At 36.9% G+C, this 15,251-nt stretch overlaps 1 protein-coding gene across 1 annotated transcript; it reads left to right on the top strand.

The window, feature by feature from the left end:
* The first annotated feature begins 4,039 nt into the window (after positions 1-4,039).
* prox2 (prospero homeobox 2) lies at positions 4,040-14,725 on the top strand. The gene is made up of 4 exons (XM_053633750.1): positions 4,040-5,640; positions 7,879-7,986; positions 12,021-12,215; positions 14,162-14,725. Exons 1-4 carry the CDS (start codon positions 4,132-4,134, stop codon positions 14,327-14,329), a joined length of 1,980 nt encoding a protein of 659 aa, XP_053489725.1. The 5' UTR covers positions 4,040-4,131; the 3' UTR covers positions 14,330-14,725.
* The last annotated feature ends 526 nt before the right edge of the window (positions 14,726-15,251 follow it).

The following is a 15,251-nucleotide window of genomic DNA, read 5'->3' as shown; positions in this document are numbered from 1 at the left end:
AAATACAATTTTTTTTTGTAGCCCAGATTTTACTAGGCATACATTTTTGCCCCTTTCTTTCCTATGCATAAATACCATAGGACCACCACTAACCAAATATTTTTGGAGGGATTCATTCATTCTCTCCACTTACTAGTCACTTTACTAAACACGTCCAACTTGTTAGTCAATATTGTAGACTTTAGCTATTTTTTCCCCTTGCTGTGTTACTCATGCTCTTGGCTTGCAGTGACAGTTTCTTACCAGACATTGGTGGCTGTATTATTATTGCTTGGCAGAATATTTTAATCCAACATTGTCACTGAGCTGTTTACACACAACAGCTGGGCCTGATCTAGTCATATAAGCAGCACACCCATGATATTATTCTCATGTCAGGATCGCTCTGCTGTGTTGAGAATGGTCCACCACCAAAATATCTCCTCAGTGGTGGATTTATTGCGGCTTCTTACTACTGATGGATGGGATAGTGGGCGGGTTGATAAAATGTGCATAAAATGGACTACAGTAACTGCAACTGAGCAAACTTAAAAACAGTAACTGGAAAAAAAAAACAGTTGAAAAAAGTTTTAATAAGTGCACAGCTGTAAAAAATAAATAAATAAATAAAATTTAAAAAAGGAATAGTAAAAACGCATGTATAAGTGACCACCAAGTATACTAGGTATAAGTGTATAGGCTATAAATACTCATTGATGGATACATGTATTTTATTTAATCAGGTACACTTACATTAGACCATCTTGTATATAAACATCTACTGAATGTACTACAAATATTCTTTCATCTTTAGTAACCGGCCATAGTTGTGGAGGATACAGCGCTTATCCCAGGAACACTGGGTGCGAGGTGGGAATACACCCTGGATGGGATGCACACACACACACACACACACACACACACACACACACACACACTAATAATAATAATAATAATAATAATAATAATAATAATAATAATAATAATAATAATACATTATCTAAGGTTTCTCTAAATACCTGAACACATGGTGTTGACTGTCTACATGTGAAGGAAAAATGTTTCTTTCCTATTCTAAAAAGGCATGGCTTGCCCTTTTGTAAATTCCATTTTAATGACAAAATTGATCATTTGAGACAAATTTTCATCAGTTTAGGCATTTAGATTTAATCCTCAGCGATAGGCTTAAAAGATAGGTACATTTATTGAAAGCATAATTATTTATGGCATAAATAAATCAAATTTCAATCACAGGACATAAACATTTTTTTTTTATCCAAAACTTTATCATCAAAATAATCTAGTACTGTATGAACACAGTTAAGAAAATTTGATTAAGTGTTAAGTTGTTGGCCTGAGTAACAGTAGGCTATTTAATTAATTTCTTATAGTAACAATAACCAGAACACAGTTTGAAAAATGTCAATATTTCCCAAATTCATAACCAATCTATATAAATAAAAATCACAGTTTAAAAGAGGGTAACATTTAATTATTTATTTATTGCATTATCAGAAAAAAAAAACAACAACCGTAATTTCTATTAAGCAGTTCCATTTGTTGTGACTTTATTCACTTTAACTTTAATGCTGTTTAAAACGTAACTGTCCCATTATACCTGTTACACTGAATGACTGGCACTGACTAGCCTAAGTTAGACGTGTATTTTACTAATAATATAATACCGTATTTAACAGTAAGTACTACTATAAGTAGATTATTAGTGGCCCTCGGTAGGATAAATAGTGCCTGGGTCATGCTGTTTAGTATAGTAGTGCGCAGTTTGCACAGAAATCCGAGCACGTGGTCTATAGTGAGAGTCAGTACATAATGTAAATATGTAAACACATGAAATAACGTGTTCTTATTATATGGAGATGACCTGATGTTTCTGTCTGACGTTCAACATCATAACTGGTTAATGGTTAACGTAAGTGGCCAGGAGCACGCGTATTCACTCTCTGTCTCTCTCTCTCTCTCTCTCTCTCATGGTCGCGCGCTGAGGGCCGGATGCTGGAGGCCACGCCCCTTCATCACTCCGTGGCTTTTGGGCGGCGCTGCACGAGACGCGCTTTCAGTCTCTCACCGACCGAGCAACAGGTAAGAGCACCAGCTTCTCTTGATACTCCGCTGCTCCGTTATATATCTGTGCAGTCGTTTTAACTTTAATCAGACGATTGTGTTTCTGTTTTGCTCTTTATTATTATTATTATTATTATTATTATTATTATTATGATTATTATTACTATTATTATTAATTTCAATTAAAACTGCTTTGTACACATTGCATAGTCCTAGGATGTTTAGCTTTGTGAGTGACACTGCAGACTTTTTTTTTTAACTGCAGAAACTTCCTTACATCATATTCACCACAAACCCACAGTAACAGTTAAAAAAAAACCCATTTTGATCTAAAGGCTTATACCTGAAATTTGTTTCATACATAATATACACAGTTAAGTGATTAACTCTCTCTCTCTCTCTCTCTCTCTCTCTCATATATATGTATATGTACTACTCCAGAGCAGCCAATTTCGAAAATAGAGCAGCGAACTAGTGCTCAGCCTGAACTTAACATCATAACATCTTAACATCTTATCATAAAGCTGGTTAATAGAATGGCAAATTTGTTTCATAAGCTGCCAATATGTTTGTTTTTTTTAAAGATCCAGTTTTTAACTGTATTTTTAACTGTATTTAACACCTTTTCCTCATTCCATATGTGTTATTTTACAGTTTTAGCATTATTCTAAAATGTGAAAATGTCTAAAAGATTCTAAAATTATTCTTTTAAAATTAAAATTATTTCATGAATAGGTGTGTTTTTGACTCGTATTGTATATTTTATTATATTTAGATAAGCAATATTAGAAATGTTACATTTTATATATATATGACCTATGATACAGTGTTCGGTGTTGGAAAGAAATATTTAGCTTTTTGTTATTGTCAAATAGAGTCAGCCTATTATAATGATGATGATGATTATTATGATGATGATGATTATTATTATTATTATTAACCTAAATTTGTCACCTAATGAATATAAATGTTCTTCATTTTGGAATTTGCAGAGCTGCAGTGTGGTCATTAGTCATTGCAGGAGATGTAGATGTTTCCTTCATATAAAAATAGTAAAATAGGCTTTCAACTGAAAACGAAAATGTTATCGTATAAATACATTTCTATAAAGCACTGCATTACATTTTCTTAAGCATTATGAATGAGTTGCACATGACAATTATGTGTTATCTTTTATTCAGAACAGGACCCTAAGCAGTTGCGAATCATAAAGAGATTTCATAAAGAGGAAAAATAGACTTATAGCCAGTTAAAATTGTAGGTCCAGATTTCTTTTGTAATAACCCATAGATGTGTATATGCTCTTTCTGTACCATTTTCTGCATTCCTCACATATGTTCCCTATTCGTTTACTGATCATTTTCAGGTAGATTTTCTTTGTGTATTGCTCATCGTATATCAGTCTAAATATAAACAGCGATTCAACCAAGTTGATTCACTTAAAATTCAGCAAGTAAAAAGATTGTTTTGTAAAGTAATGGGGTTATTATTAGAATGAATCTTTATTTTTTAATTTGGTTTATTCCAGCAGCCCTTTCTTTTTCCTCATCCTCATTCCCCATTGTTTCATCCCTTTATCACTTGTCATATGCATGATAAATCATTCACTCATTTTTTAAGTTGTGGTAAAACACACAATCAATCCACAGAATTTACTATGGAATATTATGCCCTATTAAAATTATTATATGTTTACACAGGTATGGCATTATTATGAAATGATCCACAATGAACGCCAATCCACACAGTTATATTTTTCTTTTTTGCCCGACCATTTTACATTAAAAAATAAAATAAAAATACAATTACACTAAAATCAAGAACGGTCTGATTGGTCTTACTGTACTTATATTTGTTTATTTGTTTATTTATGTTTTAGTCAAATAATAATTTTACCTTGTTTATGTTATTTAGTTTTACCCTGGTCTAAAATATGAAACATTTCTAATAATTTCTTCTCTATTATTTTGGCTAGGTACACCATATTAATATTTGAGGTCACTGTAGCGCACTGATTTATTCTGAAGTTCAAGTCAAAGTGCAACAGAAAATAATACAACTGTATTAAAAATGAATCTGACTCCACCAGACCAAAGCATTCATAAGCCTAACGAGGTCTGTGTGGAGGACAGCAAAGCAGATCTAATGCTCCCGTGCTTTCACCGAGACATCTACGAGGAGCCTCTCTCGTCCTACCACAACGCACCGCTCATCTCTCATCTCTTACGAAAAACCATCCACAATAAACATTCCATTCTTAACAACACCCAAATCTACATGCCACCGACCTCCGTTGCTGGCTCCAGCATGGTTGAATCAAGACCTACAATGACTGAAACTGCTAAGGATGACTGGAGTAACCTGTCTTCCAAGGACAGTCAGCTGGAATCAGCATCTCCTGGTCACTCTTCCAGTGGAATAAGTGCTGAACCTGAATGTCCACTGAGCGAGCATGTCCAGGCCAAACGAGCCAGGGTGGAGAACATCATACGAGGCATGGCGAGCTCACCGAGCGACAAGTCACACGCAGAAAGAGAGAATGCTGAGATGGAAGTCAGGTATGGCAGAGAAGTATATAAAGAGAACAAACGCAAACAGAAGCTTCCTCAGCATCAGCAGCACAAACACGCTGGAATTTCATCCACAAACCATGATGCTAATATAAGCAGAGACGAAGAGTGTCACAAGCTAAGAATACAACTCCAGAGCATGCAACGTCTCTTACACCAACTCCAGGAAAAGTTCCTACAGATGTACGACCATGGTAGCTCAGAGAGTGAAGAGAAATGGGAACAGCAAGACAGCCATGAGCTTGACGTGAACATGAATTCTGATGACAACAGCACACTTGAACACAAAGTTAGCATGAAACTAGCTGATGGTTGTTTGAGCTCGCAGAGGAATCAAAAGAACCTCCAGGAAATGCTGAAATGTGAGCTCTCCAGGGCTATAAGTGAAAGTGTTGATATGGTGTTCAGAAAAATATCCTTGATTCTAGAGGACCAATCACCACAGCTACGCCTGTGTCAGAGTCCAGAGTGCACAGGTATGGAGAAACGAGACCACCAAGCGTGTGCTAGAGAGTCTTCTGACTTGGAGAATGCCACAAAACCAAGCCCTGTTGAGTGCTATGAAAGCACACCTTCTCACAGTCCAGAGCATCAGACAGAAGCTTTGTCTCTAGTGGTCCGAAAACCTCCATTAAACCCTTTGGGTCCAGTAAGCCATGCAGTAAAGAGGCCCTATCCACTGCACCAATCTCCATTCCAGTTCACTCATAGCACTCCTCTGCATGACAGCCAAATCTTGGAGCATCTCCTCAAGTATGGACCTCATACTAATTTCGGTGGGATCTCTTGCCTTCCTCCGTCTTTGGACAGATCATCCACAGATTCAGTGGCTCTTCCTTGGGAAAGCATTGCTATGAGGTCGAAGGTAAGCTCTGGTCACCTCGGGCAGCACCATCGCCCTGGGGCTCTGGGCCAAGTCACAGTCGATGGTCTTTGCCTCCCACATGTCAAGATGGAGTGTGGAGAACTGCAGGGTATGGCAGAGAGGAGCACCTTCATGTCACTCAATATATCCTTTTTAAAGTTCAGGGCATGTGTAATTATTATACTGTTTATGATTTACCTCATGGAGTAGCAATGTAACTGAATACGAATACATTATTTGGAAAAAACAGATAATGTGTTCTAAATATATATGCATAGAAGATGCACTATTATTTCTTTTGAGCGAGCAGTCAAATATGAAATTGGATAAACAATCAAAGACCATGTTCACCAGCATTCATTCTTTCATCCTTTGCAGCTGGCTCTTAGGAGGAGTCGGAATCTAAAGACCACGCTCACAGTGCTGGCATTTTCTACCTCCGGGTTTTTTCCAGTGTTTCTGAGGACATAAACCCTTTGTGGATTGTATTAGTTTATCAGGTGGACGTCTGTAATAATTTTTTACATGTCTCCACAGTCGCCTCTGCCCTGTGTGTGCAGAGTTTGCATGTTCTCCCCAGGGGTTTCCTCCGGGTACTCCGGTTTCCTCCCCCAGTCCAAACACATGCGCTATAGGCCGATTGGCATCTCTAAATTGTCCATAGTGTGTGAATGGGTATGTGAATGTGTGTGTGATTGTGCCCTGAGATGGTTTGGTCCCCCATTCAGAGTGAACCCCACCTTGTGCCCCGAGTTCCCTGGGATAGCCTGGGATGGCCCTGTGTAGGAAAATGGTATGGAAAATGGATTGATAGATGGATAGATGGATGTCTCCTCAGTGATCAAACTCTTGCATCGGGACGGCAATAAAATTACCACAGGCGTTTAAGCCGAATACAGATACAGATATTTGGAGCACTAAACAGATATAGATATAGATAGTGTCATGGCGTTAGACCACTATTTTGGAGTATATTACAGTAGTAACATATTAACATATTCACCTTCTGTAATGCTACACCAAGACCTGGGAGAACTCTAGTTTGTACTAAGAATGCCAATACACATACAAATCTTTGTGCAATTTATTGAACGGCTTTCTGAACCACCTTGCTTCTCTGCAATTTACTGCTATTTGCAATGTAGTGCTGTATATGGAACAGAGAGAAGCAGCAGAACAAACTACCTTCTCTGGTAGCCCTACCTTGGTGAACAATGACTCGTTGAATTGAGTGCTGCACTGAGCAGGTCCACTAACCCAGACTTCAAGGAGAATATTTCCTTTGATCTCAGTAACCCCAAAGAAAATTGTAGCATCTTCTTTAATCTGGGTGCAGTAATGACTGTAAGTCCAGAAAAAGACAAATAAAAAGGAATACAAGGCTTTGATAAGAATTGTCAGGAACAAAAGCCAATTTTCAAAGGCAGAAAAAGCAACAGTTTCTGCTCAGGAAATTCTCTTGATTTTTCCCACCCCTTGACTTGAAAAGGTGCAGAATATGCTTCTGTATTCTCCATGTGATTGGAATGGCTGAGTGGTCACTTTCAGGCTGTTTAAAAAAAATAAAATAAATAAAAATTCTTTTTTGTGAAAAGGAAGCTATCTTCTATCATTAAGTTCAACCTTAACACTCAGTCTATATATATATATACGCATATATATACACATACATATATACATATATACATATACATGCTCACTGAACCTTTGGCCTTTTGCTTTAGTTTTTTTTCTGAACTGTGCTACAACCTGCTGGTCTTTTTTTTCATCTTTTATTTCAGTATCTCTGTTTCAAAGGCACTGCTAACTAATACATGCCTGCCCTGATATGACCTATGAGTGGATATGAAACTATTACCTAATGCATGAGTCGTCATATTATTCGGGGCAAATTTTAAAGTGATGCTCAGATGCAAGACAGTGGGATCCTCATATCCAAATTGCGTTTGCTTCCTAGTGTTTTCCCAACAAATCGATTACTATCGACGGACATGAAACTAAGAGAACTGTAGAAGTCTCTAATTTAAATCCCTAATCTGATTTGTTGAGCTATTTTTCCAATTAGCACGCGCTGTTAGGTGTTAATTGAGTCTATGGTTAGTGTAGAACAGTGTAAATATATTTCATTTGGACTGCACTGTAAAATCACTAGTCAAGATAAATCTAAGGAGTTAAATACAGTAAGATAGATTTATATGCATTATATGAGCACAATGAAATAAGGTGATAGAGTCAGTACATTTAATACCAGGGAATTGACTGTGGTTCTGAGGCAACCAGTCACATCGTTTTGATTGAAAGATTACCAAGTTGTAACATTTTCCCTTGCAGAATAGAAGTCTTTTCCATCTTTAACAAACATATTGTCCTTAACATTACTACATCCAAGAGGGACTAACACCTAACCATTTGAAGAAAGCCAAACTGATGTTCTTCTACACACGGTACCCAAGTTCGAACATCCTGAAGACCTTTTTCCCTGATGTCAAGGTACATTATGAATCAACTGCACACAATCTAAAATAGCTTTTTTTTTTTTTTTTTTTTGGTCAAGTCCATTGCCTTCCCTGTAAATGAAGTCTTTAAATCAATTTGCTTATACAGATGTAATTTACCAGGGATTTTTTTTATTATTTTATTTTTTAAATATAGTCTAACCCAGAAATATATCACTCTTATTTAGCACATTTTTTTTCCCCTAAATTATTTTTGACCATCACAAAAGACTAAACAGTTGCCATAATTTGTCATTGAGATCTGAGGACTTTAGGCAACAGGGACTGATGGTTTATCTTTAACGCAGTTTTTAAAAAAGTTCCTCAAGTCAGCAAAAGGACACAAAAGGAGAAAGGAGACGAGTGTGCAACCTTCTCTATTCAGAGTTAACCCCTAAATGCTGTGTAGTCACTGAGCTGTCAATAGACAACAATAGAGCAGGGCTGAGCTGCGGACAGAGATGAGGAGTTTAGGCCCTACAGCAACAACCTGTGTATACTGACTACATATCCTGTGAGTGCGTGACATGTCCTGAGGCTCAAAACAAATAAAATAGCACTTGTTCAGAAGGATTTATTTATCTCTCACCATCTATTCCTTGTCTTATGAGCACAGAAATAACACTACTTGAAATCAGCTTCGTTTGTGTTTAATTGCTTGTTCTTTTCTGAAAACCTTAACCAGGGGTCACAGCTGCCCCTATAGCCTATCTTTGCTGAATATAGTAGAGAGTAGAAATGACAAATATGCATATTGCTTTAGTTCACCAAAACAGAATTTTCTTGGGGTTTAAAATTACATGACCAAAAATTAACACTGATGTTTCTACAAATAATAGCACACTGTAAATAGGTCATACACATAGTATGTAGGCTTTACTATATCATATTAAATAATCTCTTACTGTATCTTAATTCTGAGTGGTGTTGTCAGAAGGTGTTAATTAATGTTCTTTAACAGCAGCTCTAACAGTGGATATGCAGCAAGGCAAATCACAGGTTTATATTAATGAACTTGTTGTAATACGTTATTGTTTGCATAGTAACAGCTAATTCACAGGGACTTGTATGGAAGATGCTCTACATAATCTAAATAATAAACAGATTAAAAAAACATGTTATTTAACAAAGAAAGGTTCTTCTACAGGAGAGTCTTCAGGACAGAGGACTTTGCACTTTCTGATTTCTTGGTAGTGAGGTGTATCACTTACATTATATGCTAGAATATATGTGATAACAGGCACTAACATGTTTCACTGATGTTCCATAAGATTAAATGTAACTATAAACTGATAAAAAAAAAAACATGTCAAATGTTTTAAAATGTAATAATTGGCAAATTGCTGTGGTATAAGAGTAATAAAACATGTCAAGACATGCTGTTAATAGAAGATAATCAACTTTGGATTGGTAACAGCCCTCTGCTTTGTGTCATGCTGCATCACATCAGCTAGTCGTTGATTATTTTCTTATAACAGCAAACTCATGTGTTGCATGTTTTATTCCTTACCGATTACAACCCAGTCTTAGGAATACTAAGTACTGAATGTAAAGTTTTTAATGCCGATTGGCACACTATCCTGTCTGGTTTAGCGCCTTCCACCCCTCTAGCAATTCCTGCTGGGGCTGATGGGAATGTTCCCCTGCCCTCCAGGGGTTAGTGAAGAGAGCCTGGGCCGAGTCTCCTCCTCATCCAGGGCCGACCCTTCTGTGAGAAGTCAAAGTGAACAAAGACAAAGTTAATCCTAGTGTCTGGTTCTATTCCTATCATCTAAACTCACTGAAAGCGAGGCTTCCTCCTGGACTCTTCCACAGTCACGTTCTCACACGGTGCACAGAGAGGGAAGAAACGTCTTTGATGGCAGCTCAGCCCTTGGGCATTTTTTGCTCCATTTTTTTGGATGAGCAGATAAAATAACAAGTTTAATGTCAAGACTGAGTTTAGCCCCAGTGTTTTCATTGCTGGTTGTTTATGTGCAAGAAGCTGGTGGGAACAAGGAATTGGGTAAAGAGACTTAAAAAGATCAATGAGTACTTGTGTAACAGACCATATAATCAATGATAGCAGAGTGAAAAATAAAAATCAAACCCTTTTTGTGCTTGTCTACAAATCAAATAACCGGACTGTAAAAGAGAAAAGAAAATGCATTTGTTACATAGGATAAGATTAACTTTACTGATCCCCCAAAGAAAAATCAATAAAGAAAAACTTTACACAGTACTACTGGAACAGACTGCCTTCAAACTGGGAACCATTATTTTACATACAGTCCGCTTTGAAATATTGGAACAGAAAGACAGAGTCTATTGTTTTTCTACACACTGAAGACATTTGTGTTTCAAAGATGAATATGAGACCATAGATCAGAATTTCAGCTTTTATTTCCTGATACTAACATGTAGATGTGTTAAACAACTTAGAACATGGCACCTTTGGTGGCAGACCAAACAATTTTTATTTAAGCAAAAGTATTAGAACAGATAGTCTTAAAGTAAATAACCCTTAATATTTGTTCACAATAAATGCATCTAGCTGGCCATTAGTCAAACAATTCTTTTGTGATGATTTTCCAGGCTTGTACTGCAGCTTCTTCCAGTTTTTCTTTTCTTTCTTTTTTTTTTTTTTTTTTGGGGGGGGGGGGGGCGATGGGGGGGGGGGTTGTTGAGTCTAAAACATTCCACTTTTTTCCTATGATGAAGTCCTTAGTTGGGTTGGCAGTATGTTTTGTGCCATTTGTCTTGCTGCATGATGAAGTTCCTCCCAATTAGATTGGATGCATTTCTCTATAACTTGGTGAACGGATTCTTTCGAGAGACGTCTGAATTCATTCTGCTGCTACCATCATGAGTTACATCATCAATAAAGATTAGTGAGCCTGTTCCATGACACTACCTCCATTGTGCATGACCGATGAGCTTGTACGTTTTAGATCATGAGCAGATCCTTTCTTTCTCCACACGCTGCATCACTTTGGTAGAGGTTAATCTTGGTCCCAGAATTTTTGTGGCTCATCTCTGTATTTCTTTGTGAATTCCAATCTGGCCTTCCAGTTATTACTGCTGATGAGTGGTTTGCATCTTGTGGTATGGCCTCTATTGTTTTGCTCTCAGGGTCTCCTTTGAAGGTGGATTGCGATACCTTCACCCCTGCCCTGTGAAGGTTGTTGGTGATGTCACTGACTGTTGTTTTGGGGGGTTTTCTTCACAGCTCTCACCATGCTTCTATCATCAGCTGTTGATATTTTCCTTGGCCGACCTGTTCAATGTCTGGTTGTTATTACACCAGTGATTTCTTTCTTTTTCAGGACATTCCAATTTGTTGTACTGTGTGTCGAATTTCCTTCTTTTCTCAGCTTCAAAATGGCTAGCTTTTCTTCCATAGACAGCTCTCTGATTGGTTTATCTTTTTTAACAACAAATGCAGTCTTCACAGGTGAAACCCAGAGATGAAACCAAGAGTAGACCTTCATAGCTATTAATTGTTTAAGCTATCAATCTAACAGGACACATCTAGACAGCAAGAGACATCTGTCAATCACATGTCCCAATATTTTTGATCATTTGACAAATGGCTTCAAACAAAAGGTGGTATTTTCTAAGTTTTAATTTAATACATCTAGATGTAAACATCAGGAAATGAAAGCTGATACGCATCTTTCAGTGTCAAACCCAAATGTCTTCAGTTTGCCCTTGCTGTTCCGATACTTCCAGAGGGGACTTAATATATTTATCCACTATTTTATATTAGCCTATATACGTACAGTACATGTACAGCACAAAAAAAAAAATCAGCAAAATCTAAAATGAAAAAATAAATAAAAATCTGGAGACTCTCACTTGCTTTTGTTTCTGCAGAACCCAGATAGCCTTATGTTTTAATCTAAGGACTATATTACTTAATGATACTTTCTTTATGAACATTTATATTATCTATAACAATTTTAAATGAAATTTTTGGAATGTAAAATTTGTTCTTTTTAAGCGTCTCAGAGATAAAATATTGATTTTTTTCCCCTCATCCATATTCAGTTTAATCGCTGCATCACCTCCCAGCTGATCAAGTGGTTCAGTAACTTCCGAGAGTTCTACTACATTCAGATGGAGAAGTTTGCACGCCAGGCCATTGTGGATGGAGTAAGTGATGTGAAGGACATGTCTGTTACCAGAGACTGCGATGTCTTCCGCGCACTTAACATGCACTACAACAAAGCCAACGATTTCCAGGTATGTTTCCTTTCATGCATGCTGTAATGACCTAGATTCACAGGATCAGTCACAACATGGACACATCTTATTGAATCTGTTTCCCAATGATTTTAAAGGCACTTTGATCTAAAGGCTTACGTTTCGACTATGTTTCATAGTTTCAACGTTTTCATCATTATTTTAAAATGTAAAAACAAAACAATAAAGAACCCAGTAAAACATAAGAGAAATAATAAATTAAATTAAATAATATGAAATAGAGAAATAAATATGATTGTATAACAAAGAGTGCACTGATTTTTTTTTTAATGAAAACTATCATCTGCTATACCATAGCACTGTCAAATTCTTGAGTCTGATTTGGCCAGATGTTGATTAATTTCCTATACCAGCAGCTCTGACAATAGTATCAGCTGCCAAGCAAATCACAGGTTTATATTAATTAGCTTGTTCTAATATGTTATCATTTCTATAGTAACAGCTAACCACAGAAGCTCGTATAGCTCATGTTCCTCATGATATAAGACTAATAATAAGTTAATTAAAATGTGTTGTTATTTAACAAAGAAACATGTTTAATTGGTTTTATGGTGAAGTTTTCTGTTAGGAGAGGTTTATTTAAAATTTATAGATGGAGTCTCCACTGTCAGTGCTTTGTAGTGGTCAATAAGATTTCTGCTCTTTTATTTATCTTTATTTAACTTCAAGGGAGAGAGAAAAAGTGAGGCTGGTGAGGGAATGACTGTTTATAGCTGCTATTATGTAAGTGAAGTTTTAATGAATAAAAATTATTAGAGTTGTTCAATTGCTGTGGTATAAGAGGAATAAAACACTTCAGGACATGCAGTTATAGGAAAATAATCCATGTCAGTGTGGTAAAAGTAACTGTTTTGCATCAGGCCTCATCACACCTTTCCGTCATTGATTATTTTCCTATAAGAGCATTTCTCCAAGTGTTTTATTTCTTACTTAACCGCTAGGTATGATACATAGTGTACAGAAAATAAAGCTATGCACTGATGCCGTCAGCAGATGATCACATATAGCCACTGTCCGCAGTATGACCCATGTGTCATACTGCACCTTTGGCAGCCATTATTCAAGAGAGCAGCACCGCTTTAGCCTACTGTGGGAAGAGGAAGCCACAGAATCCTGCTAAAACAACTCCGGATTAGAAACTGGCCATGCCTGAGTGGGGCTGGGATTGCTACTGATGCGGAATGCTGAGAAAGACGCTGCAGATTCTGAGGATGAAGGGCTGGCTGATGGGAACGAGAGGAGACAGTTGTCTTTACCTTGGGCATAAGACATTCTTTTCCCAGGGCTTGCTTGTGTACTTGGAGAAAGAAAATAGCCCATGTGGACCATCAGCAGCTTGCTTAGTCATTCAATGGGAAAAAATTACACCAGCTAGATCCTGCTTCTTCCCACTAAACCCCCACACATCCAGACTGAATTATGTGTGCCACAAAAAGACTAAACTCCAGGGAAAGGCCTGAGTTCTGAGTCTTTTTTATTTTTTCTCCAAATGGTTCATTTTGAAGCAAAAATCAAAGCGTCAGTCAGTGTCGGTCAGCTAATGGTTCTGGCACTATATTTATTTGAACCATGCTGAGAGCAAAGGCAGCATGTAAAGAAAGGTGCACACTGTTTTGAAGCGAGCGCATAAAGAAAATTGCACATAAAGACAAAGAGATCTACAGTGTTCATTCAGAGTACTGTGCTAATGAACAGGTTAAGCGAAAGGGAGATCACACTTGTCCATTGCCATTCCCATCATGCCATCATGGTGTTACATCAAAGACTGAGAGTATTCATTTAGACAAGAATAATTCAACCCTCTTCTACTCTTCGTGAATATTATGAGTTCACCTGCTGTTTCCATAAGAATGAGAATCCTTTCATTTTAAGATTGTACCATTACCACTAAAGACCTTCTGTCATCTTTTTTTTTTTATTGACAGGTGCCTGAGCGCTTCTTGGAGGTGGCTGAAATCACCCTGCATGAATTTTACAACGCCATCTCCCTCAACAAAGATTCAGACCCGTCGTGGAAAAAAGCCATTTACAAAATCATCTGTAAACTGGACAGTGAAGTTCCTGAAGAGTTCAAGTCTCCTTCATATTTGTAGATAAATTTACAAGGTACTACTTGAAACCCTAAAAAAGGCTTCGAACCAAGGAAATGTTATGAATTTATCACCATGTCAACTCATAGGATTGAGGTCTGATATCTGCTGTGAATATGAATGCTGTAGGAGATTCAGTAGCCATTTTTGCAATGTGTTCACTCTTGATACAGGGAATCAAATGTAATATAGATTTCTTTTCATTGTACTTTAATTTTATACTGCCACATTTATATGTCAGTTATGTTTGGAAAAATGTATCTTTTTTTGTCAAAAAAAAAAAGAAAGAAGAGAAATATGTCTTCGGTCATCCTGTGAATTGGAATTTATTCAACTTGTATTTATCTTATAGAAAAGATTCTGATATAAGTTGGAACTTTCATCTCATGGAGAAACACCCCCCCCCCCCCCCAAAATGTCTGTAACAAATTAAAAATATGTCTAAAGATATGCTACTTCCTGCCTGTAGTTGTGTAGTATGGTATATTATGACAAATTAATTATTCAAAGTATAGTAGTTTTGAGTTATACCTCTACAAAAAATAATAATAAAATGAGATGTATAAAGTATTTGAAATATATATGATCAGTTGTCCCATACTTTTATGATTTATTTTTGTTAGGTATTTAACAGTATTGGAGGATCCAACTGAACTTCTCACTGTGGTCAAACTACAATTATGCTGCTGTTTGACATTTCAAGCTCTGGAAACATCTGGTCTACTCAGCCATGTGATGGGCCTAAAACACCATTGAAAGTACGTTTCCCCAATGCAGCCCACTAAGGTGCTAGTAATCCAGGACATAATGGTAGTGCAGAGTTGTTTTGTTCTCTGCAGCTGATTCAAGTCACATTTCTAAGGCCTTCATTCATTGTGTTAGGGCAGGCACGAGCGTTTGCAACTGTCATGTCTTAAAAACAACA

Source organism: Ictalurus furcatus, chromosome 9 (genome assembly GCF_023375685.1).
Source record: "Ictalurus furcatus strain D&B chromosome 9, Billie_1.0, whole genome shotgun sequence".
NCBI classification, from domain to species: Eukaryota; Metazoa; Chordata; class Actinopteri; order Siluriformes; family Ictaluridae; genus Ictalurus; species Ictalurus furcatus.
The sequence above is the reverse complement of the archived record's forward strand: the minus strand, read 5'-3'. Positions and strand labels throughout refer to the sequence as shown.